This window comes from Tetrao urogallus (assembly GCF_951394365.1).
Source record: "Tetrao urogallus genome assembly, chromosome: 8".
Taxonomy (NCBI): domain Eukaryota; kingdom Metazoa; phylum Chordata; class Aves; order Galliformes; family Phasianidae; genus Tetrao; species Tetrao urogallus.
The window spans coordinates 9,201,307-9,227,193 of record NC_136821.1 but is presented as its reverse complement, the minus strand read 5'-3'; the positions used below and the strand labels follow the sequence as shown (position 1 = coordinate 9,227,193).

The following is a 25,887-nucleotide window of genomic DNA, read 5'->3' as shown; positions in this document are numbered from 1 at the left end:
GACCAAAGTCTTATGTCCAATTGTTAGTCTGAATAGTTTTTCTCTACTGAAAAATGATGAATGAAAACAGTCCTAAGATACGTGCTTGGCTGTTGTTGCTACTTTCTCCTCCCAGCCCTTAAATTCCTCTGACTGTGGAAACAATGCTTTATTGTTCTTCATTAACTTCACCTGTGACGCTGACCTTGTGTCCCACTCACAGTATTGCTCAGGTCTGCTAGTCCCATGGAGACAGTTATCAGTCTAGATCCCATGCAGTGAAAAGGAATTATATGTTACTTAATGAATTGATTTTGCTTCCCATTTCCTTTAATTGTACCTGTCTTTTTTGTGGCAGTGTGAAATACTGTTTTATTTTCAGAACCAGGGCGCTATAAAAATAAATCAAGTCTGCTCTGTTTGTGACTGTAAACGTTGCTCTGGATTCTGTCTGTAGTCTGCTTTGACAAAAGTCTTTGTGCTGTTGAGTGCAAGTGGTGACTGATCTAATGAAAAACAAAGGCGTACTTTTGGTTGCTTGACTTTTTCTGAAAATATTTATGGAATACTTCTGGGAATTATTTTCCACACCTTGGGATTATGAAGAAGTGTTACTTTGAAATACCATGTATGAAAGGTTTTGATTAGAAAGGGTGGGATTGCCTCAAATACACCCACTATAGATACGGTGGAAATTGGCTTGAATTTTCATTGCTTACAGGAAAGTGTGAAGAAGGCAGATGAATGGTGGTACAGTTGTAGACCATTGCTGTTCCTGTGCTGATGTAAAACACAGAGAAAACTGGGTCCCTTTTTAAAAAGCCCATAGAATAGGAACAATTATATCCAGTGACAATTCTTTTGCTTTAATAGTGACCAACTCTTTTCCCAGCCTTTCAAATGAAGAGAACAGGGTTATCCTGAAGTTCAAATGGAGGTTTTTTGCTTCTTGTTTAAGAACAGAAACAGGCTTGGATTTGAGGGCTCTATGGTATGCTTCTTGTATTTGTGACCCTGTGCTCTGCTGGGAGTCAGACTTCAGAAATGTGTGGCTGAAAAGCTTCCTAGCTGTCTGGGTATGCTGAGGTTAATGACCTTATCCTTTTGCATTTCATGTTCCTTGGAAGTGTTTCCCCAGTGCCTCTTACAGAGCTTATAAATGTGTTACTTAGGAGAGGATATTAGAATTTACTCTGCATATGTTCTGTTTTTCCTCGGTTGGTTCAGGATTCTTCTTAGGTACCACATTAACATGGAGAAGTCCATCTGGGAAAGATGAAGGCTATCCTGGCCACCTTTCACCACTGAACTCAGTGAGTGTGTTGGCTCTTATGAGCTGCCCTGCAGTAGTCTGATATTTTGCATCAACTTCCAAGAAGTTTCAGACCTTTAAAGTGGACAGAGGTTTGGGGATTTGTTTACTGCTTTTCATTAACAACCTGATGGCCTTGAGGTAGCAGAAGCCGGGTTTCCTCACTTTAACTGCTTTGTAGAAAACTGCTTTGTCCACCAGATGGAGCTGAGACCCTATTTTTCAGGGGAGTCAATGCCCACCCCTTCCATAACTAATAGTTTCTGCTGACGATACCATCTCTAGATATACTTAATTCTAGATATACTTAAGTTTTTCAACAGGTTACTCCCTCACCTGAAGCCACAACTTGACACAGTAGGGTTCAGTAGGCAGAACTGCTTGGGGTGGAGTGGTCACTGCTGGAGCACCAGCAGGGTTCTGTGAGTCTGGTGTTTCCCACTAACTGTGCTGAATTGCACCAAGTAAGTGTCTGATATTTGCGCAGCTAAAACCTTGAAAAAGACCCAAGAGCTACTTTATTAGGAGAAAGAAACAGCAATTAAACTGAGAGATTGCCATCGTCTATAGCTAGTCACCATCTAAGATAGTTGGAGTAAAGGTTCTGAGCATCAGATTAGAAAGCTTCAGTTCACCATTCTCCACTGTGTGCTCAGTCACAGCAAGTAGCATTCTGGTGCTTCATTTGACACCAGTCAAACATTTCAATTAGCAAAACAAAGTCACGTTTGCCTACCTCCTACAAGCTTTCTTGTGTCAGAGTGAATATAGCAAACAAGCCTGTGGGCCTCTTTTGTGTGGCACCTGAACATGCTTAAAAATCCATTTCAAATTAAGAACAAACATTAATTTGCTTGCTTCCCCCCCCGCTTCATTCACAGCATAGTTCCTGCTGTTGGTCCCAACTGCTTCTAACATGGGAACTAGGTCACAATTTACAAAACTCATTTGCATTATAATATATGAATCTGGAAGTCTTGCAGTTCGTTCTCTGGTCTGATCAAATGTCACAGTTTCAATGTTGTTTTATCAGCCAGTAGTTGACAGCTCATATTTTTGTTTCCATAAACAATTTCATGAACAGTTATTCAAGACCTAATTCCAGAAAAAAATAAATTAATCACTTCCCCTTAAAAGGATGTGGAAGGCTGTTCCAGTAGGCTTTCAGCAGGCGCCACGAGCATTGCTTTTAGGAAACAGTAAGGACCAAAGGAATGTGCAGTAACCCAGAGGAAGTTTGTTTCCATTTCTGAGTTCCGTAGTCACCAATTTGGGGAAATGTTCTGTTTTGGAAGATTTGTAATTGAACAGACAGACAGGGCTGGGCGTTCTGTTTGTTTCTAATAGCTGTTAGGTCATGGTTGGGCTGTGCCACAGTGACGAGTACAGCTCCATGATCTAACTGCAACAAATTACAGCCCAGTTTGGTGCCTGCTCGAGCTTCAGCTTTCTCTCAGCCCCTTAGGGCTTCTTGAAGGCTAATAGCAGTAATCCTGTCTGTGGGTTTGGGCTGACTTACTCCTCATTTGTGATGCTCTGGACCTGTGTCCTGCTCTGACCTTTTTCTCATAAGCTTGTCCATGGTCAGGCTGTGAAAAATGCAGCGTGATGTGAGGAGTTGGCCAGTGCAGAAAGGAGAAGGAAGCCTGATCATTTCTGCTGTGCTGACAGGTATTGTTTTAGATCCAAAGTGAGACGTTTTTGTTGTGCAGAGGGCACCACCGCTAATGGAGTGTGCAGTGGAGGTTGTGATTGGCCTTTCCCAACACACAGTCCCAGAAATACCTGCAGTATAAGGAAATACACTGATGAGAGAGCAGGTGAGCCCCCAGGCCAGGGATGCACAGCAGCCTTCAGCTCTGGCTGCAGGAACACGAGGACCTGATGTTGCAATGGCATCCGGACTTCAATTTGGCCAGACAAATGCTGATGTTTTCCATCACATGTGATCTGCTGCTGCCTTCTGCTTTAGCTTTCATTCAGGAATGCTAGCTGTGGTCAGGCTGTGTATTTAGGGACACAAATAAACTGCTGCTGACTGAAATACACCATTCCCATGACTGAGCTTGGCACTAACTGCTCCAAGGGTAAAGGCAGATGTGCTTATACAGTAAAGTAAAACCTTCCTAGTCTAAGCACCACTTCCTTAAGTGTTTTTTTTTAAATGTGCAATCTTATGGAGAAGCCAAACCTGGAAGGAGAGCTGATAAAAACTGGAAACAAGCAATTAACTAGTTGTATAAAGGTTCGGATATTAGAAGAAGTACAAAGCAAACTTGATCTAGAAGCCCAACCCTTGCTCTACCCAAACAACTCCTTCATGGTGAGCCTAGCTTCTCTTCCTATAGCTGCTACTGTTGCCTGTGCTCTCAGTACCAAGCTGATGTTCTGGGAAATGCCACAGCTTGAAGATAATCTGAAAAAGAAAGACTGGAAAAGGGGGCATGGGCTGGCCTTTCCTTTTTTGGTGCAACTGTAGCAGAGCTGCATTCACAGCATTGGCTGGTCCAGGTGGCAAAGCAAGGTCAGAAAGTTGCTGCCCTTCCTTTCTTTCCCACCACTTTCCTTCCTGCTGCCCTTTCCTTGCCTGGGTCACTTTATGCTTTGTGTGTGGCAATGAAATGAACCAAGCTAAAGCTGATTTATAAGAGACAACCTGTGCCCTATGTAAGATGAGTCTTCTTGGATGTAGAGCTTGGCCTTGTACTTAAGCACCAGGTAGGAAATGCACAGTTAGCACTAGCTTCCCCTGAAGAGCTGCTGTGCTCCTATGAGATTACTGGCTCCTGCAGCCAGCTGGCCACCATAGCAGCTGCTGCTGCCCTTGGCTGTGCTCAGACCTTTCCTATTTCTTGTGAAATTGCAGGGAGCGGCACATGCAGAACAGTGGTGCACAGCCATGGTGTGCCTTGGGCAGCTCTGCTCTTCCTGCTCCCGTGCCAACCTCAGCATCATTCTGTACCCTGGAGCATTCGTGCGACTTCAAGCAGCCTTTGCTTGGTCTGATTTGGAGATCATCCAGAGGATTTGCTGGATTCTGAATTAAAAAATCAAGCGTAAAGACAGCACTGTTTTGGTTTTTGTTCTGTTCTTTTTTAAGAACACCTGATCCCATGCCGACGGTGTGCAACTTGCTGCACTCTTACCAATTCCCATTCTGAGCTATTTTTAGTGGGGTTTGTTGTGTTCCTGCAGTGCAACTGGCAGGAGGAGGGGGCCCATAATCTTCTCGAAGGAGAGCTGTTTGTACGGAGCAAGTAGGAGCTCCTGTTTATAGAGACAAAAACAAATACATAAAAAAAAAATCCGGAAGGATGGGTTCATGGCTGTTTTCCAGTGAGAAAAGCAAGTCAAAACAACGAGCACCATTTGTTTTTGCTTTTCCCTGGCAAGCTTCCTTCAGCTGACTATTGCATGGTCTGTTCAGGGTAAAGAGACAAGGGAAAAAAAAAAAAACAAAGCAAAGCAGTAGCTCTGGCTTCTCTCTGGCCTTCTGCTGCAGTCCCAAGGCAGAGCTTGGAGGGGTTTAATGCTGCAGCTGTCATCTGGGGTAACTTAAACCTCAGCTCCAGAGGAAAACATGGGGTAGGGGAACATTTCGGGGGGGAGGGAAACAACACTAGATTCAACCAGCAACCTATCTGGATCTTCCAGCTCTATTCTGTGTTAAAACCTCAGCTGTGCAGCCCTCAAAGGCTGTTGTGAGGCTGGCACGCTGCGCTGGCAGCTGCCAGCCTACAGGCTGCATGCCTGCTTGTGAAGCCCCAGGAGTGGTGCTTGCTGTTTAACATTTCCTCTGACCAAACTCCCATGTCCCTGGGGCTTCCCCCAGCCTCCCTGCTGTTTAAACAACACCACACGAAACATGAACTGCTTCTGGCAGTCACCGCCCTCAGTCAACACTACAGCATTAAGCCAACATACCTTGTGCAGTGTCACCACGGCTCCTGGCTGCAGTGCTTGGGCTGATAAGACACTGCTGATAAAGAAAGAAGGCAGCACATGCTGTGCTGGCAGCAGAGTGCGTCTCAGGTCAGTCAATCTATTGATGTGGGGCTCATTAAGCTCAACAAACTCCACTTGCAGCATCATATATGCACAATAGTTTTATTTTGTTTTTATATAAAAAAAAAAAATCTAAAGACTGCAGAACTCATGTATCCTAATTTCTTACACAAATGCTTCCAACACCCTCCTCTTTTTAAGCTAATTTCCCCCCTCCCAACCTGCAATGCCGTGACTTCCCCTGATTTTGGCCTACTCACCCTTTATAGTGGGATGGGATATGTCTAAAGCTGCAATGTGGCACTTGGTTCTCTTCGTTGGCAGGTTTCATAGATCCAGAAACCTGGGCTGTGGAGTCACAGGGCTCAGAATCCACAAGCACAACTGGTGAGCCTGCCATGGCATCGGCATGTCCCAGATCAGACAGCACACGCTGCTTTTCTCCTTATTGTGCAAATAACAGGCTCGTGTCATCGACCAGTCCTGTTGTAAAGTATTTTCTTCCCTGAAGAGGATCCCATCTTCAAGTTGAGAAGCAGCAAATACAGTCAAGCAATTGTCCACAGCGGTCCCTCGTGCTGAGACCTGATCAGTCAACTGTACCATTGTAAGATTTGTTGAGCTTGTTGAATGTGAACTCTACATTATGTGTAGAAATGGGCTTTCGGTAGAGAGGATTGGATGCCTTTGGGAAAATGGACAAAAAAGAAAGGTAAGGAACAAAATCTGTGTCATGGCAAAGCTGTGTGTAATCTCACAGAGTCATAGAATGGTTGGTTGTGAAGGGATCTCAAAGCCTGTCTGGTTCCATGGCTAGGATCACCTCCCAGTAGACCAATTTGCTGCAAGCCTCATCCAACCCAGAGCACCTCTGGGTGTGGGACATGCACAGCTCTCTGGACAGCCTCTTCCATCCTCCCCTTTCTGCTCTACATGTAACTATGGATTTGGCTTTGATAGGCCCTACACAACATCCCATCTGATGCCCTGAAATGCTGAGCAACCCTATGGCCCGGAAGCCTCCCCAGAATGCTTCCTCATAGACCTGTCCACCTGATGTTCCCAAAAGCACAGCACACACCTTCACCTCTCTGTTTTCCATTACTGCAGTTGTTTGCTGCATTGCCAAGGGCCCACCCAGCAGCCCCCCAGTGCTCACCATTTCATATCTCGCCCGGGTGCGTTCGCTCTGGAATCGGTCAAACTCCCTCCTGTCATGAATGGTGACAAGCAGCTTCCAGAGACCCAGCAGGATGGTGCCAATCAGCACCACACTGCCAATGACAGCCAGCACGATGGTCACAGCACTGGGGGCTGAGCTGCATGCTGGAAAGGAGGGGGAGAAGGAAATCAGCTCTGCCAGATGTCAGGGTAATAGGAGCGCAGCTGAGCAAGTGGCTTTGGGGGCAGCACTGGCAGCAAGGACTGAATTAAAAAAAAACAACAGTAGTCCTCTCCATAAAGGAAGGGATCTTAACTGCCTTAACTTAATCAACTGGTCTTTCACTTAAGTGCAAGCTGCAGCCTCAATGAAATAAAACGTGCCTCCCTTGGGACTTCCCATTCTGGCCTGTGTCCTCAAGAGGACCCAAGCAGAGCATGACAAACTCTCACTGGGTGTTTGCCAGCTCTTCCTGCAATGCCACATGGGGTTTCCTCTGAGAAACATGCTCTGCATGAGATGAAAGCAATACGCAAGGGACAGATGTTCCGGGGGGGCTGGGACACAGGGACTGCACTGCTGGGAACAGAGCTGGTTAATGGAAAAGCAGAAATCCACAGGACTTGTGGGGGTATGCCTAGCAGCCTCACTTTAGAGCAGTAGCAGTGGTTTTCCCACCTCATGTTTCTCCTTCCTGTGGCTCTGTCTCCAAACCAGGGCATGGCATACTTGCTGCTTCCTGAGCAGGCTGTATTTAATTTCAGCAACCTGATCTGGCAGACAGCTCTCGGGCCACCAGCTAGTAACACTGGCAGCTCAGGTGCACATCACACTCTTAGAAGCCTTTCATTAACCACACTGGAAGCACCTGGCTCTGTGTTTCAGTCCTGTTCAATCAGCTCAGTTCTTTTGCACCTGTGTGCAGCCTTGTCACCTCTCATGCTGTCAGCAAGGAAAATGAAGGAGGCACAAACCTGGCTCCTTGAGGACGGTGAGGTTGGACTTCCCATTGGCAAGCTCCGAGTAGGTGAACTTCATGACACAGTTGTTCACCGGGTAGGCACACAGGATTGCGTTGGGGTCATCCGTTTCTGAAATAATAAGGGCAACTTGGTGACTTGCACAGCACACCCAATATGTCAAAGCACCTTCATTCTCAGCCAGGTGCTTCAGAGAGGCTCGTTTCCACCCAGAGGCCCAGCATCAGAGCCAGCCCCAGCTATTCAGGAGCCCTGTCATGCTGGGGACTGTGCATTCCTTCCCATACAAGGGGCTTCCTGTCCTACATATGGTGCACATTATGGCCCAGCCCCAGCAGCGGGGAGAGCTGAAACAGCATCATGTGGGGGAAGGGAGAATGCAAAGCATTAGGAAAAGCCTAAAAGCCTCCACCATGGTACCTTTGCTTTGCAGCTGCCCCTGGTCCTGCTGCAAGGCACTCTGTCTGAGAGTGGCTGATGGAACAAGGAAATGGTCTGAGCAACATGGGGAATTAGCAAGGTGAGCACCCTAGGAATGGAGGAACACAGAGAACAAAAACTGCCCCTGGAAATCATCAGCACACTTTGATTTTGCTTCATGTGAAAGTGGAAATGGGGTGGCTGCAAGAAAGGAGATAAATTAATTCCCAGAGATGTGTGCCTTCAGCCCTTCCTGCACTGCCCCGCTCCTGGAAACATCCCCTGCAGGGCAGCACCTTCAGCCATGCCAGAGAGCACTGCAGAGCACCTCTTGCCTTTATGGGATAGCATTTCCAAGAAAGGCATCTGGGCCACTTTGTCCTATTGGTCTTCAAGACACAGCTGAGGTTCTGGCACCTGGAAAATACCCTGCCTGTCACTAGCATCTGTGTCTGACTGTCACACTGAGAAATTATGGCATTAATGACCACCGCTATCCCAGCCCTTTCTCCCTTCTATTTATCTTTCCTATCTTTCTCCCTTCTGTTTGTCTTTCCTTTCAATGCCTTTGACCTGCCTTCAGCAGGGAGATTAATACCCTCCATTTCAACAGCTTGGAGCCCAGTGGACTCACTGCTGCAGACAGCCTTCAGCTGCTCCTGCCTCAGGACATAAACATCCACTCTACCTGCACCTGTGGCACCGAAGGCAGGGCTGGAGATTAATTACGTCAGTTAGGTTGATACAGATAACGCTTGTGAGTTTCTTGACTAATGCCCCTATATGCTATCGAGCAGATAACTTGGCTCCTTCAGGCCCCGCTGCTTCCAGCCCCAGCCTTGCACCAATATTCTGCTAAAAGATAGAGCAATTAAAGTTTCAATAGTAACGACTCTTGTTGGCCTTTACTAGGTGTCAGAGTGTTGGAACAGGCCGCTCAGGGAAGTGGTAGAGTTGTCATCCCTAGTGATATTTAAGAGCAGTGTGGATGTAGTGCTTAGGGACATGGTTTAGTCATGGGTAGTAGTTGGACTTGCTGCTCCTAAGGGTCTTCTGACTAAATGGTTCCATGGTTCTGTGGTTCAAGCCTACAGCCAGAAGGCACCTAGGACATCCCAGCAGTGCTCACTGCTCCACTGCTGTGACAGTGCAAATCTGTGTCTTCTTTCTGCCGGTGATGAATACCAGCATTCAGCCTTTCAGCGCGGATTTCTAACACATGCTGCATCACAGAAACACTTGAGGATGAGGATTCGTCTGGGTCTGCCTGTGAGTCCCTGTGCTCTTTCTCTAGGAATATTTTGCAGCCCAGATTTCCAAGTTCCGAGCTCTCAAATCTCAGCACCACCCAGGATCAGACTGTGGCAGCACAACAGAAGAATAAGTATAATTCCCCAACACATCTTAAAACAGAGATTTGGCTGTTTTCCTCTGAAAGCAGTGGGGGATTGGCCAACCACAGCCCCGTCTCACCTCCCAGGACGCAGCCAGCATGAAGGCTAGCTCTGGAGTTGTGCAATAGGCAGGCAGAGGAGTTAAGATTTAATCCCCTGTATGTGCTGGCTTCTTAGAAACATGGGGCAGCCGGGCATCAGAAAGGAGCTTCATGTGGGTCGGAAGCACTTAAGATGGCCTTGTAACCTTTCACAGTGCGCTGGGACAGGTTCACTCCCCAGCAAGCTGCAGTGAGGATGGGGAGAGCAAGAGCAAGCCCCACAAAGGAGAAGGTAGTAAACCATACTGGTTGTTAATTGAGAGAAAGAATGAGCAAAGTAGAGCACTTGTATACCCTATGAACTATGGAAGAGAAGTAAGAAATGTCAGACATGGATGGCCATCCCTGCTTGATCCAGAAGCACTGGCCTCTCTGCCCCAACTCCAAGGGCTGTTGACAAGGTCAAGGTCAGGATTGAGACTGAAGCTTTCACTGTTTCGGTCTCCTGGTCATCCTGTGAAAGAGTAACTAGGGACTGCCAGAGTGAAGCTTGAAAAGGGGGAAAAGGTATCTGTTGAGGGATGTGGTGTGGAATGACCTTCAGAAGAGGACACAACGAGCAGGACAGGGGATACTTCTTCCTAGATGAATTCTCAGGGAGATTAGAGAATGCCTTTTTTGGGACACATTTTGTCCCTTTACACTCTCTCACAGCTCATATAATCTCTCCTGTCTCCTGATCTTATCCTGCTCTCTTGCAATGACCACAGCGGGCCTTACACACACCAGCCCTGGACCTGCTCAGGTGTGGTGAAGAAACAAATTTTTTGGACAGGCCTGGGCAGACTTCATGTAGCTGTGAGCTCAGAAAGGCAGTCACAGCTGCACATAGCAAATGCATGCCCAGAGGGATGTACTAATGGCTAACCTTACAGCAATTAGCATCTCACGTCTACAACAATCCATATGTCCAATTCATAAAACTCATTATTTCTTTCAAATTTTTTCTAAATGACTTCATTAAATGAAATTAACATGCTTCCTTCCAAAAGGCAATGAGGAAACATTATGTACAGCTGCTTGAATCCAGATTTTAAGATGCTATTTAAATTCAAGGATGTTTTACTTAGCATTGAGACTATAGCTAGTCCAGAAATACAAACACAACACCAATTGAGTTGCTAACAAACGCTCAAAGCAATACAAATTACAGCCTACATAAAGGGTCATACATTATGCTTTCTAAATACTATTTAGAGACCTGAGGCTTTCCTTACAGATATGCCTTGGTCTTGCTGAGAGCAGTTGGTTACTGGGTATTGCTTGCTGGGCCTGGAGCATCAGTCTTAAGGGAAGTGGGTGAGGGAATAGGATTGTTCAGGTTGAAGAAGAGGAGGCTCTCTACAACTCTCAGAAAGCAGGCTATGCCATGGTGGGGCATACCTCTTCTCCCAGGTAACAGTGATAGGATGAGAGGTAATTGCCTAATATTGCACCAAGGGAGGTTTGGGTTGGAAATTATGAAAAATTTCTTCTCCAAAAGGGTGCTGATGCAGTGGCACAGGCTGCTCAGGAAGATGATGGAGGTGTCCCTGAAGGTGTTCAAGAACTATGGAGATGTGGCACCTGGGGACATGGTTAATGTGCACAGTAAGGATGATTTGACAGTTGTGATAGTTGAACTAGATCACCTTTGCCTTTTTTTTCCAACCTTAATGATTCTATGATTCTATGATTCAGCTGTGTACTTACTGAGAACATCCACAGTGGTGATGAGCTCATCCTTGCAGTGCTTTTGGCAGGTTTGGTTATCCAGTCTTCCTGAGTTAAACAGCTTGCATTCAATGCAGTCCCTTCAAAAAGACACACAGAGAGAAAGACTGAGTACAGAAAGAGGGTGGGAAAGAGAAGCTTCAGGATCAACCATTTTCATTACAAGGACAGATTTGTTTCAAAGGTGGATTCAGTGAAGAATAGTCTCCAGCTGTAGGTCTGGAGACTGTTTGCCCTTTGGATGTAGGAAGCTGCATATCAGTTACTGCAAAATCCCTCCTGTCTATGATCAAGGCAGAAGCGTGGCCAGATGCTGGTGTCCAGGACACGTCCTCTGCAAAGTGTCAGCCAGCCCCTTCTTCACATCTCACAGCTACTTGAGCCCAGAAATGTTCAGCTCAGCAAATCTGGGCTGCCAGCCTACAGAGCAGAGCAGCACTAAAATGAAAGGGGCCATGAACCTCCATGAGAACATGGACAGCAACACTTGTTGCTCTATGCATATACTCAGTGCCTGCAACACTGTCAGAGGAGAGGTGACAGTACAAACCCAGCTGGCCAGGATGCTAGGGACCTTGTCTACCTGGGTGGGCAGGAATCTCCCAGGAACCAAAGAATCCCTCTCCCCTCATTGAGAAGTCCCTCCTGAAGCCCCATGCGTACCTTTTGGTGCTGCAGACCCCTGGGCAGGTGGGACACTTCTCACAGGTCTCCCCGAACGCCCCAGGCTCGGTGCACTGGCATCTCCCACAGATGCAGTTGCCGCGGCCGCTGCACATCTGCCCATCGCTGGAGACGCAGCCGGCGGTCTCGGTGGAACAGTTGCAGTTGTCCCCGATGTAGCCCGTGTGGCACTTGCACTCCCCACAGTGACACTCCCCATGGCCTAGGGGACAGAGCAGCGAGAAGGTCATCATCAGCGACCAGAGCAGTGCTGTGTGACACTGGTGTCTCTGTGAGGGTCCTCCCCTGCCAGAGCATCCCCTTGCAGAGCTGGCATTAAGGGCCAGCCTGAGAAAATCAACAGGCTTAAAGGCTTTCAATTACAGTAAGTGCCATGGCTGGCTGCCCAGCAGCTGGTTTTGGAACAGCATCCATCAGCTCACTGGAAATACTGCTTGAATTCCTCTGTGGTTGATCCTGAGCAGCAAGGATGCTTTTGAAAGCGTGATTTCTCCACAAGGCTCATGAGCAACCTAATTACAGCTCAGCTTTCCCGCTGGAAACAGCCTCAAGTAGCTGAGAGAAGATAAACTATATACATGCTCTTCTCATCAGCACTAAACCACTGATAGCTCTGCCTCTCCCATCATCCTGAGAACACCAGAGGGACCATGAAGCATCAAGCTGTGCCCCTTGCCAGAAGTCCTGGGAGCACCTTCTGCTCTGTGGGTTTCTTGTTCATCCCAGCAGCCTCTTCTGTGCTCCTACCGTTTGCTTTGGAGCCAACCTTTATGCTCAGACATTACTAGAGGGAGGAGGCTGTGTTTATGAGACCTCTGAAGGTTACTTCCTCTGCCTAAATCTGATGCGTTCACACCACCCAAGATCCTGTCTGGAGTGCTAGGAAAAGCAGCCCTGCATCATTAACTTCAGCTCAATCCCCTTGGATACCACAGAGCCCAGAGAGCCCAGCACAAGATGCAAATCTGCAAGAAATCCACCTCTAGAAGTCTTGCTGCTCATGAAATGGTTCAGCAGTTGGTGCCAGGTCAGTCCAGGAGGGCAGAGATCCTATGCATCCCTTCCAGCACTGGGGTGCTGAAATGGAGCCTGACAGACTGAGACAGGGAAGGGAAACAACTGCTTCTAAATTTGTATCCTATTCTAGCACTGCAACCAGAAAAATGAAGAAACAACCTCTTGGAGAAAATGACTTTGGTTTCTGCAGTAGAGCAGCCTTTCTATATGAAGGTGACTAAGCTTGGGTTGTGAGCCTGAAATTCAAAAATATGTTGACATGTGTTTTCTGCCTGGCCACACTGATTAAAAGCGCAAGAAGCTCGCCATGGGGAACAAGCCAAGAGTGGGAATTTCCATGTTGACCTTTAGCAGCAAAGACATTACCATCTGCCTGCGCCAGCCTGAAAGAGCAGCCACTTTTGCAAGCACTGAGAGCTCCATTTGTGGTGCTCAGAATCTCCCATCCAGCATGGCCTGAAGGCTAGGTGGGACACATTTATGCCTCATGGGGGCATAGCAGGAGCAGATCTGCTTCTCAAAGTACACCCAGAGCCCCGGAGATGGGAATTCACTCCCAAGATGAACCCTGCTTCCCAGATTCATTTTTGAGAAGAAAACACAGCCAGACTACTGAGGAGGGTGTGCTCCAGCCCCCCCCCCGCTCCTGCAGCACACACTGTGCAGGACATCAGCACAGCCTTTAACCATTTGGATTTGCATGGTCTCTATTAGAGTGGTTTTGCGAAGCCAAAATACATTCATGATATGCTCCAAACATAACAAGATGTTTTCTTCTGTTCCCATCCTTGAAATGAGAGGATGTGAGACATTTAAAAGATCCCCATCTAGCTGGGAAATGACAAGCTCCCTCTGACTTTGGTAATGTACTTACCAGTAAACCTTTAATTGTTAGGGGTAACACCTCCCAAATTCTGTGCACCTGCTGTTGTCATTTTTGACCTTATACCTGAATGACTGCTCTAAAAAGAAAAGAACAACCAACAATACCACAACAAAACAAGAGGAGAGCTGGGGCAGGACCCAGTTAAAATGAGCAAGCATGTCCAAGCAATGCAGCCTCACCAGCGCAATCCCTTACACAGAGTGCTGAGCCCTGACCGCTGCTCCTGCTGCTCTATGTGTTGTTTGCATTCCCCAGAGTTGAAGGCACCAAAAATATCTGCCTACAGCAGAGGGAGCAGCCAAAGCCCAGACATGAGGCACTGATGGACCGGCCCTGTTGTGCGAGTGCAGGATTGGAGCTTCTGGTCCTGCACAGTTTGCATGGGTGGGAGAAGGACAGCAGAAGAGGCTGGGAGAGTCTGGAAACTTTCCGTTTGGGAAAGGGTTCTGGTACGAAGCAGTGCCTGCTTAAGCAAATAAATCATCTGGATTGCCACTAATCTCTTTCCATGACTCAAAGGAGCCGTAGGCTGATGAGCACTGCGCTGCCAGATGCTTGGCACTGGCGGGCAGGGAGGACTCAGGAAAGTTAATGAAGTGGGGATGGGAAGTGTTCCCTTGTCCTGCAGGAGCACCCCAGCCCAGTGTCCTTGCTGCAAAAGGGCACTGAAGTCTCTGTGTAAACTGCAATGTGTCCACCGACTGCCTCCACTCGTGCCAGAAGAGCACTCGCCCATGCTCATCTACCCACAGCACAGCACTGAAACAACAAACCAAGCACTAAAAGGCAGATAACAGGGAAAAAGAGCTTTTCTGTATGCTAATTACACAAGACACCACAGACTTGTGCATCCTGCCGCTGCATTAATGTGAGCAGATATTTATATCTCAAAGCAAAGGGGTTTTGGCCACGAATCGAAGAGGCTTTAAATAATGCTTTACTCAACCCTAGCACTGGCAGAGCTCACAGTTCCACCACTGAAAATAGCATCAGCAACGCAGACCAATAAAAGCAAAACTGGAAGAAGAAATCCATGCCTGAGCTGTGACTTCAGCCCTGGGCAACACGAGCTGCATCACCAACTCCATGTTACCATCAACATCCCAATGACAAAAGTCCTCACCCCCCTCATCCTTCCCATTTCTCCCTCACTTGGGAGCTTTTGGGTTAAACAGGAACTGGGCAGGGAGCTCAGGGCTCTGGGAACCGCATGCTCACTTTGGTGAGCTGGGGCAGAGCGGATTTCCTGCAGAGCCCTGCCAGCCTTCCCTCATCTTCCTCCTCTCCCTTGCAGAAGTGCAACTGAAATGTAGTCACAAGATGAGTCCTTGCTGCCCATTTTGGCTTTTTGACGTATCATTTCCTGCATTTCTTAAAATAAAGCCTTTTTTTTTTTTTTTTTTTTTTTTTTTCTGGTTAAGAAATCTCAGCGTTCCACAGATTTCCTGATTTTGCTTACATGAGCTCCTCAGCCCCATGTGGCTTTCTGGAGGGGGACCCATAGCTGGGAACTGGGAGCTTTCAGGTTCTACTGCCAACTCTGCTACAGCTGCCAGAAGTGACGTGGGGGTCCCAGACCTGAGGGGAAGAAACTGGGATGGGTGTCGTGGTTCCAGTACTGCTCTGGGTTGAAGTAACCCAGCCAAACTGAGTACATGCCTATCCATGGCTTCATCACCTCTTAGGAGCTTGGCATGGGAGGCATTGCAAAAACAATTCCTGATAATTCCTATTACCAAAGCTTCCTTGCTGCAAGTGATGATCTATGGACCCACAACCAGGAGCTTCTCCCCCACTTATAGAATCCTTTGAGTTGAAAGGGACCCTTAAAGGCCATCTGGTCCAACCCCCCAGCAATGAGGAGGGACACCTATAGCTCAACCAGGTGCTCAGAGGCCCATCCAGCCTGACATTGAGTGTCACCGGGGACAGGGCATCCATCACCCCCACTTCCATACTCCTTGATCCATCTCTGCAGGAGCAGCATGGCAGGTCAGCAGGGATGGATTTCAGAAAGCACACGTAAAAAAACACCTAGTTCCCTTAGATTTATTCTTAAAATAAAGCCTGGCTCCAAAACAAAGCTGCAGGATCCCAAATGCCTGAACTCTAGGGTCAAATTCTATGGTTCAAGCCCATCCTTAAAATGAAAAGCAGGCTAACTCCCAGCCTACCGAGGAACAAATGTGCTGAATGTCCTTTCAGCTGGACCTCATTACAAGGAGTGGTCCCCAGAGCAAAGAGACATTCTTTCACTGCAGAATCCAGTGCTGCGGGAGCCTTGCCCAGTTCCGCATTTGGATTCAAACACATAATCTGGTGCAAGTTCACCAAAGGTCCATGGTTTGGGGATGGATTTCTCCCTTCCCAAAGAAGCTGAAAGAAGTCAGAATTTCATTCAAAATAAGATATAGGAAAAGAAAAAGAATCCACAGCTGCGCAGCACTCTTACGTCTCATGTTTGGTATTCTAAAGTGAGCAAAATTCAGGGGCTGTCTGTGCATGCCAATAAGAAACACAATTTCATTCACCTGCTTGCTTTAGACTGTTAGCTTCTCAACCCAAAACACAGCATTCATTTCCAACCACTTCTTTCTGTTAATTAGTGTAATCAGAAAGGTCAAATCCAGGCACCAAAGGAACCAGCCATAAAGGCAAAGCATTCAGGCAAGACCACCCCACACCATCATCTCCCTTTGAGGAGCACATGCTCAGCATAGCTTGCTTTCCAAGCCTGTATCATTCATATTTTGGGAGCTTTCTGGAGTTTGTAGTCTGTGGAGCAGCTGCACCTGCACATGGGGTCAGGCTGTGCCATCAGATGACACTTCTTGCTGCTGCTTTAAGAGAGACCCCAGGCAGAGCTCTGGCTCCCACAAAGATGTAGTAAGCGTCACTGCCGTATTCTTTCAATTCTGCCATGGCATTTAATGCCTCATTAGCATGCATTAATGGTTGCAAAAGGCCTGTTCGAGGGCAAGGAGAAACACCAAGTGAAAAGCGGTTGGAACAGCAGCACTCTGTGCAGTCAGGTCCTTGAAGGGATCCCTGCCGGGGTTGGGGAGGGCTGCAACAGCACTGAGGGCCTGGGCGGGGGGAAAGGAGGGGTAAGAAAAGCTGGCATTTTGCTCCTGTGCATGGAATGGGACTTTTGGAGAAACAGAGCTCAATCCATCAAGGACAAAACCCCAAATCCGTCAGTTTCTGATGGCTTCTCCCAGGCTGTAACTGTTTGGGGCTGACAAAACTGGCCCAAGCCCTTCTGCAAGCATCAGAACAGATGGGGTTGGAAACAGAAAAATCCCTAAGCGAGTGCCCAGCACACATATAGGTGACACATATGAGTGTTCCCCAAGCACATATGGTCCTTGGGGAATCCCCCCGCACTGCTGGAGCACAGCCTTGGGGAGATCCTTAAGGATCCAGCCCAGACCTGGCACCTAAGGGAGAAGTCCAGGGTGAGAGGAGGAGGTACCATTTGGTTTGTGCAAAAGGGAAAAGAGCTCCTAGGAGGGGAAGGCAGGAGCTGAGTGCAAGTTCCTTATGCTATTTTAGGTCTTCAGCTCTCTACCTTTGGCATGGAGCAGGATGGGAAAGGCATACACTCGAAGGAACACAGCACGCATCTCAGCAGTGCGTTGCAGAGAGTGGAACAGAAACCAGGTTTAAAAAGAAATAAATACAGAGAGGAAGCAGAAGAGAAAGGCTGGGGAAGCGTGGAGAAAGAGTGAGATTTCAGGAGACTCATGGGGATGCTCCCTCTCACCTGCAAGGGCCACCACAAATTTGAATGCCCTTCCAGTCCTTCCCAATTGCCCAGCAGCACGGGGAGGAGCAGAAGGAATCCTCTTAATCCCTCCAGCCCCAAGCCCTGCTGCCCTGGACCTTACATCTCTCCAGGCTGCCCCACATGATGGAAGCAAACAGAGCTGACCTGATGACCCCTAATTTCTTCATGCTAAGCCATGCGATGAGAGCAAATGGAACATGCCCAGCTTAGCGGCTTAACCCAGAGAAAGGAGGAGAGCAGAGGAGGCCCTCCAGTTGGGTTTGGCTTATTACAAAATGTCTGCAGTGTCTGTACAATTTCACATCAAAGCCAAAACATTTCATGGGCAGAGAGCTTCCACCTGGTGATGCGTATGGGCTAGGACTGGAAAGGTACACCACAAACCAGAGGTTTCCTTTTTTCTCCCTCAGGCAGAGGATCTCGAGATGCCTGAACCACATCTGCTGGTTGCTGAGAAGTAGTAATGGGCACACAGTACTTACTTCTGCCCAAGATGGGGAGGATGCAAAGAGGGAAAGAAAAGAGACACAGCTCTGTAAAACTAACAACAAAAGAAATCTTTCTGCATTTCCAGGCAGTGATGTATACCTGCACTCAGATTCTGCATTTTCACTCAAGCCCCCAATTTTTTTTTTTTTAATTGCCCAAATAAAAAAGAAACAAAAAAAAAACCCACAAAGATAGCAAAACTTGACATGACAGAAAAGAAAAACACAGCAGATGTGGTTTAAGCTCTGTTCCCTCTTTCTTTCACAGAGCATCCTTTTCCCTTCGGGGCTATCCACCACCTGCTGTGCATGGCAGGGCAGCCAAGCAGCCAAAGCTGCAGGCACAGGGAAGTTCCCCTCCCCCTCCCCAACCACACTCAGCTACCACCTCCACTTCTGGAGCCACCCAGCACTGCCCACTTCTTTCTTAATAAAACATAGCAGATTCTGATAAAAGCTGGTGTGGTAGGAATGAAGATTGCGGAGACGAAAAAAGAAATAGTTACAACTGGGTTCCTTCTGTTCCTGCATCTGAGACCTTCCCTGGCACACTAGCACTGGTGCAAGCAGACAGATGATGACTTCAGAAGTAAGTGGGGTAAAAGGTCTGCTTTCAGGCCAAGTGTGTCAGCCTGTAGGAATTAGTACAGTAAGAGGCTACATCACAAGGCAGAAATCATAAGGCAGAGATGCCAGTGGTGCAAGTAGATGAGCACTGCCCTCAAAGCACAGGACTAGCATGTTCTGGGTCTCTTGCACAACCAGAAACTGCAGCACCGGCACTGAGCAGCATCTTCCCATGAGAGCCAGCACAAGGATGGAGCTACTGAACCCAGATGCGGTGCCTGCAACCAGGAAATCCTAGAACAAATTGCAGAAGCAGGAGTGTGATTTCTAATGTGAGGCTGTAGCAAAACAAACAAAAGCCTCATGTCACTGTGTGCCAGCACCGGCCAAAAACCCAGAGTTCTTCCCCATTTAGCAGACCAAGGAAAGGGAAGCAGTCAGATATAACTATGGAGGCCATGAAAGATTTGCACACCCTCAGCAGTTTTTGAAGTTTTTCAGTTTCCGCAGGGCACTTGGAGGTCTATGTAGATAGAGTCTCTGTGCAACAAACCATGGGTTTTCGGTTGAGTTGCCATTTCCTAAATCCCTTTTCAGAAGTGGTTTTGGGTGGCAAATCTGACACCCTATTGCTGATGTTAGCTTTTTGCTTCAGCAGTGGTGAAGACAAGGAAATTTCTGTAGACACACTGAAATAAAGGAGATGCTGTACTACTTACACCCCCTACAAATACGGGTCTGAGCACTGCAGCTAGCAAAGCGTAGCCTCCAGAGAACCAGTCCTGCTTCATTAGTGGCCAATGCATGATGCTCTTACCAAGGCCTCTCCTCCCTCTTACTAACTCATTTTATAGGACCTTCAGGAATGCAATTAGCACTGAGATGTTTCCTCTTTTGTCAGATCTGCTGGAAGGCAGCCAAGAGGTCCAAAAGCCATGGAGATGCACAGTGATCTGCAAATTCCTGAGCTGGGCTCCAGGCAGGGAGGCAGGCAGTGAGCAGAGGGCTCTGTCTCTCCATGGCAGCCATCCAAACTGTCTAGGAAAGGCCAGACCCTGTGCAGAAGCTCCCAACATGATGAACAGCTGTATGTAGTCTTCAGAAACTCTTCTGTCCTCTCTTTCTTCAGAAAAGCTGACTCCACCATGGCTACTTCTTCCAGAGACCTGCTGCTCTTTAGGGGCAGTTTGGGGCACACCCCACACCAACTGCTGTGCAAGCTCAGGCACTTTTGGTGGGCTGGAGAAGTCCTAAGCCCCTTGGGCTGAGAAATCTTACTCAATAGGTTGGAATTCAGAAGAAAAAAAGGCTACAAAACAATAAAATACCAGGAGGCATGGTGAGAACTACCCCACCAGTCTATCCCTGGAGCTGCTTGGCCTCAGCCTCCGCTTTGTTTTCTTTCACAGCTATAAAAAAACCCCCACACTTTTCAATGACTCTAAAACTGGCACATCCCAAACCAGCTCTGCCCTTCTTCCCACCACCAGCAGCCCTCGGCTAGGTGCAACAGAAGACACATGACTTGCCATGGTGCTGTTTCCAGTTGCTGCCAAAAGCCAGAGGATTGCCATTCCCATATGCAAGCAGTGCCCCAACAGCCCCAACTTGCCTACCAACACAACAGTCTCCAATGGCCCAGGGAGAGCCAGTCACTGTCTTTGGAGATGTTCAAGAACCATGGAGATGTGGCACATGATAAACATGGTTAGCAGGCAAGGTGGGTATGGGCTGGAGTTGCACTTGGTGATCTTAGTGATCTTCTCCAAATTTAGTATTCCTATGATTCTATAAATGCACTACCCAGGGGTAGCTCATCACTTACTCAGAAGCCTGCAGGGCTATGCACAGTGGGGAAAAATCCCTCCACTTCTCCAAAGAACAGTGAAGAACAGCTGCTTTTCTGAACTTACTCTACCAACAAGAGAGCTAACGCAAACCTGCACAGCATTTTGGAAATTTGGTCTGAGATTTACACTTGAGGAAATATTTCACTTGGAAAACAAAGAAGTTTTGAAGAATAACATTTTACCCAGCTTCAGGTGAAAGAGTTATGTCTTAGGGTTGATCCAGGCAACGTGTGCAAGATAAATTACATGACCTCAGGCTGAAAAGGAATTAAAGGAATTGCTATTTTAGCAAACACTGCTAAATAGCTCCTCCACCTTTGATGAAGCAAAACACTGGCTAAATCTTGACCAGTGGATGATTTGTTTTCCCAGCAGGTAGAAAAATCTGCATTAAAGTCTCTTTAGGAATCTCCAACACAGATTTTCTCTAATGAGTAACAAACCAAAACTCAACCTTTCCTTTCCCCTGCCATGTACCAGGGGATTGCTTCAAATGTGTTACTTTTAAAAAAAGATGGTTTCTATGTGGGCACATGGCATAAGTGGAGAAATGCAATTTAAGAAGGCAAGAAAAAGCTTGGGAGAATCCAAGCCTGTGACTGTTGTAATAGAATCACAGATTGGTTGGGTTGGAGGGGACCTTAAAACCCACCAGTCCCAGCCCCCTGCCATGGGCTGGTTGCCACTCTCCATCTCAGGCTGCACACCTGGCCTTGAGCACCTCCAGGGACCCACAGCGTTCTGGGCAGCCTGTGCCAATGCCTCACTTCTGAGTAAAAAGTATCTTCCTCACATCTAACCTAAATCTCACTTCTTTTAGCTTAAGGTCATTCCCCCTTGTCCTGTCACACTATCGGACCATGTAAAAAGTCACCTTCCCTTTAGTTTATAAGGTCCTCTAAGTACAGGAAAGTCACAAGGAGGTCTTCTCTGAGCCTTCTCTTCTCCAGGCGGAACAAACCCAGTTCTCCCCATCTTTCTGAGCAGGAGAACTACTCCAACCCTCAGAGCATCCTCATGGCCTCCTCTGGACCTGCTCCAACAACCCTGCATCATTCTTGTGCTGGACACAGTACTCCAGATGAGGCCTCATGAGGACTACACTAAGGCTGCACATCAGCAAATACGCTCCCAAACAATCAACACCAAACCTGCGACTTTGCAGCCCGAGCAAAACAGAGAGTGAGGGGTGGGACGGCACCTACCTGAGCAGAGGACTCCCTTGTACCGGGCGCAGGAGAAGTCGTCACACTCACAGAAGGGCCCGTAGATGTTCCCGAACTCGCTCTCATAGCACACACACTGGTTGCAGCTGCACTCCCCCCGCCCGCTGCAGACGGGCTTTCCCTCCACCTCACGGCACAGCCCAGGCTGGGTCTCCCCGCCGGCCCCCTCCTCACACTCGCAGCGGGCCCCCAGGTAGCCGGCATCGCACTCGCACAGCCCGCAGGCATAGGTCCCATTGCTGCTGCACTTGCTGCTGGATGGCTCCGCATGGCCGGTGCAGCCGCAGAGGCAATTGTAGGTGATGTTCACTTCCAGTGTATCACGGAAGCCAGCTGGCTTGATGGTGAAGACATGGGAGGTGTCCTCAGCAGGGCAGCCACGGGCCTCCACCGACACCTCAAAGGAAACCTGGAGAGAGAGGGCGAGGGGGGAGTCAATGTGCAGCCCAAAATGGCCTCCCAGGTACGGATGAACTGCCCTAACTCCACCTCATGTGGGCACCTCAGCGCCCTGATAGTCCATCAAGGTTTTGACCTCCTTTCTGCCCCTCACCGCCACTCTGGTTCCCCATATGGGCCACGTGTGACCCAAGTGGGACAGAGGCACAAAACTGACGTTCAATCCCTGCAAGCCACACGCCAAGGGGAGAACCACCAAGAGGGAAGTGTTGGAGCTGTGCTAGGGGAGCCCCAAACAACTGTGCAGCCACTCTCCTCACCACCTTCATGCCCCCACATAGACCATGCAGCTTCTGCCTGCTGAACCCACATCTCAGCCCTCACCAAAGTGTTCATTATTCCGTGGGTAGCTCATTTCAAAACACACCACAGGCATTCGAGTGAAGTTTCAAGGCTTATTGCCATCACCCACAAGAGTTAATGTTCTTCATCACAGACCTCTGGTTTCTGTGAAGCAGGAGGCAGCCTGCCTGAAATAACTGGGGTAAAAGTCTAGCAAACAGACAGGTTGTCATAACAGCAAAAATATGACATTTGCTTGAAAGTAAATACCAGCACAGATCTAGCCAATGCAGCACAAGGACCAAAGATGTCTACAAGGTGAAGGATTTAGCACCTTCTGTGAGAATCCCAACCTGCATCACTCATAAAGCCCTAATTATGGAACAAACGTAAACTGCAGAGAAGGACATAGAATCATAGAACCATTAAGGATGGAAAAGACCACAAAGATCACAAAGTCCAACTCTAGCCCATCTCACCATGCCCGCTTACCCACATCCCTCAGTGCCACATCTCCATGGTTCTTGAGCACCTCCAGGGATGGTGACTCCACCTCTTCCCTGCGCAGCCTGTGAAGTGCCTCATTACTCATTCTGAGAGGAGGTTTTTCCCAGTATCCAATTTGAACCTCCTCTGGTACAACTTAAGGCCATTACATTAGAAAGCAAGCTCAGGGCATCACCCTGCTCCCTTCCACATGCCACCAGTACGAGACCCCCAGCATTTCAGGATCCGGTGTTGATGTCAACCCCTTTGGGGAAGCTCTCTCAGCTGTTCACAGGAGCTAGACTCTGATGCTCATAGAAGCTGTTGAGCAGGAGGGGATGCAAGGACAAACCTCAATAGCTGCGTGAGCTCTGTCTTCATGCCAAAGGCCAGAGCCCAGGCTCAGCCATCAGATTAATGCTCCTGCTCCAAGGGGGCCCTGGCTTTGCTGAGGACATCAGGAGGGCACGTGCCTATGGTTGGCACAGCTCCAGGGACTGATTCTACCCGCTGAGCTGAAATCCAGTAATGTCAGCTAAAATGCTGAGGCCACCTCCCCTTTTAACACTTCACATAGCCCTTATTTGGAGGGGTAAAGGTTCAGCTACTGTTTATTCTTCCTAACTATTTTTATATGCCCAAGTGCTTAGCACTCTGGTATGTTTTTAAAGCTGTTCTTCTCAAATAAGGAAATCATCCTGCTAATGAGTCCTTGCAAACAGCAAAGGCCTGGAGAAGAGCTCACAATTCCCAGACAGGCTGAGCCTGCTGGCCCTGCAGTGCAGTGCTGATGCCAGGTGACAGCACGCTCTCCTGGTCATGCTCAACATGTTCAGGTGCATCTGGACTTCACAGAATAACAGAAACACAGTATCATTTGAGCTGGAAGGGATCTTTAAAGGCCACCTACCCTGCCATGAAGAGAGAAGAGCTCTTCAGCTGGCAGAGCTGCTCTCAGTGGGCTTTTACATTACCATAGCACAGTTTTGAGGTTAGCAGAGGAAGATGGGCAGCCGAGATGTGCAGAGAGACAGACTCACCGTATCTCCTATCTTGAGATCCCCACATTTTCTGAGCCCAGGGTAGGACAATCCATCCTGGCAGGTGGCAGTGAAGGTCAAGCCAATGTCCTCAGGGCTGTCCCAGACAGTGAGTTCTACTTTGGACCGAATGCTCTGGAAATACAATGAGAAAGAAAGTTGTCAGGTTAATACAGGCAGGCAGGTTTCTCTTGCAAAGAATTCCGCTTTGGTATCTTCTGTTGTATTCAGAAGACAGCCAGGTACAAAAAACACCAGTACAAAAAACAATACCTGGAATTGGACTGGAGCACCTGGGGATTTTGCACTCAGTTTATGTACAGATAGTACAGTTTATGCACTCTACAAGGGTCATGATGACCACTGAAGCCTGTACTGGAAAGATGCATACACAACAAAATAAAAAAGGAAGCATTCTCAACCACAAATGGACCATTTGCTTCATCTCCAAGCTGTAGGTCAGAGTCTTGTGTGCACATCTACACCTCCCCCATAGCAAAGTCTGTTGTAAGAGTGCAGAGCCTGATGCTCCACTGGCATCCATCCCATGATGCCTTTTGTACTGCACAAAGGAGACATAAAAACACACTTGAAACTGAATCAGCAACTCTGTCCTGCTTTCTTGATTCAGCACGAACTGGTCAGAAAAACTTTCCTCTGAAGAGAAAATGCCAGACTTTTTTGGATAAGTCAACAGCAAATACTAGGTTTTCTATGGCAAAAAAAAAGGTAAAATCTCTTTCTTTGTGAAACATTTTAAAGTGAAAGACTTTCTGGATCTGTGATGTTTTGGTACGCTCCTATTCCCTTTCTTCTTCTTCTTCTCATTTCTCCACCCTGATGCACAACTCAGAATTTTTAAGCCAAAACAAAATAAAGGGAAAACTCTGTTTATAAGTACTAATGTGAAACGAGGTTGTTTTGTTTAGTTCTTCTGATGGCTGGAAGTGACGCATGGTGAGTGGTACCCAAAAAAGACAAAGGCTACAGAACACAGGACAGCAGGTCAGAAGGACCACGGTATGACCCCACCTGGGTCATTCTTACGTTCTGATACAAACACCAAGATTTCTTATCAGCCTTATTGGGTAATGGGTAATTCATTTTCCTGGACCTGAGCAAGGCCTTTGACATGGTCCCCCACCACATCCTCATCTCCAAATTGGAGGGAAGTGGATTTGATGGGTGGACGACCCGATGGATAAGCAATTGGTTGAAAGGCCGCAGACAGAGGGTGATGGTCAATGGCTCTATGTCCAGGTGGAGGCCGGTAACAAGTGGTGTCCCCCAAGGGTCTGTCTTGGGACCGGTGCTCTTTAACATCTTTATCAATGACATCGATGAGGGAATTGAGTGCACCCTCAGCAAGTTTGCTGACGACACCAAGCTGAGTGGTGCGGTTGATACGGTGGAAGGAAGGGATGCCATTCAGAGGGACCTCGACAGGCTGGAAAGCTGGGCTCGGGTGAACCTAATGAGGTTCAACACGGCAAAGTGCAAGGTTTTGCATTTGGGCCGGAAGAACCCCAGGCACCCGTACAAGCTGGGAGGAGTGGTCCTTGAGAGCAGCTCGGCAGAGAAGGACCTGGGGGTCCTGATGGACGAGAGACTCAACATGAGCCAGCAGTGCGCTCTGGCAGCTCGAAAGGCAAATGGGATCCTGGGCTCCATCAGGAGAGGGGTGGTCAGCAGGGACAGGGAAGTGATTGTCCCTCTCTACTCGGCTCTTGTGAGGCCCCATCTGGAGTACTGTGTCCAGGTGTGGAGCCCTCAGTACAAGAAAGACATGGAGATTTTGGAAAGGGTCCAGAGGAGGGCGACTAAGATGATCAGGGGGCTAGAGCACCTCCCCTATGAGGACAGGCTGAGGGAGTTGGGCTTGTTCAGCCTGGAGAAGAGAAGGCTGCGGGGCGACCTCATTGCAGCCTATCAATACCTGAAGGGAACCTACACCCAGGAGGGGAGTAAACTCTTCATAAGGGCTGACAATAGCAGGACTAGGGGAAATGGATCCAAGTTGAAGGAGGGAAGATTTAGGTTGGATGT

At 48.1% G+C, this 25,887-nt stretch overlaps 1 protein-coding gene across 1 annotated transcript in view; it reads right to left on the bottom strand.

Annotated features, from left to right (window-relative positions):
• Positions 1–5,885: 5,885 nt before the first annotated feature.
• The window catches only part of ITGB5 (integrin subunit beta 5), a gene marked incomplete at both ends in the record, with an annotated part of 41,922 nt that continues 21,920 nt past the window's right edge, over positions 5,886–25,887 (bottom strand). Inside the window, 7 exons of the mRNA XM_079539166.1 lie at positions 5,886–5,981; positions 6,456–6,622; positions 7,433–7,549; positions 11,046–11,146; positions 11,730–11,952; positions 21,554–21,983; positions 23,842–23,976. Of these exons, the coding sequence (XP_079395292.1) occupies positions 5,886–5,981; positions 6,456–6,622; positions 7,433–7,549; positions 11,046–11,146; positions 11,730–11,952; positions 21,554–21,983; positions 23,842–23,976 (1,269 nt within the window). The remainder of the gene's footprint in view (positions 5,982–6,455; positions 6,623–7,432; positions 7,550–11,045; positions 11,147–11,729; positions 11,953–21,553; positions 21,984–23,841; positions 23,977–25,887) is intronic.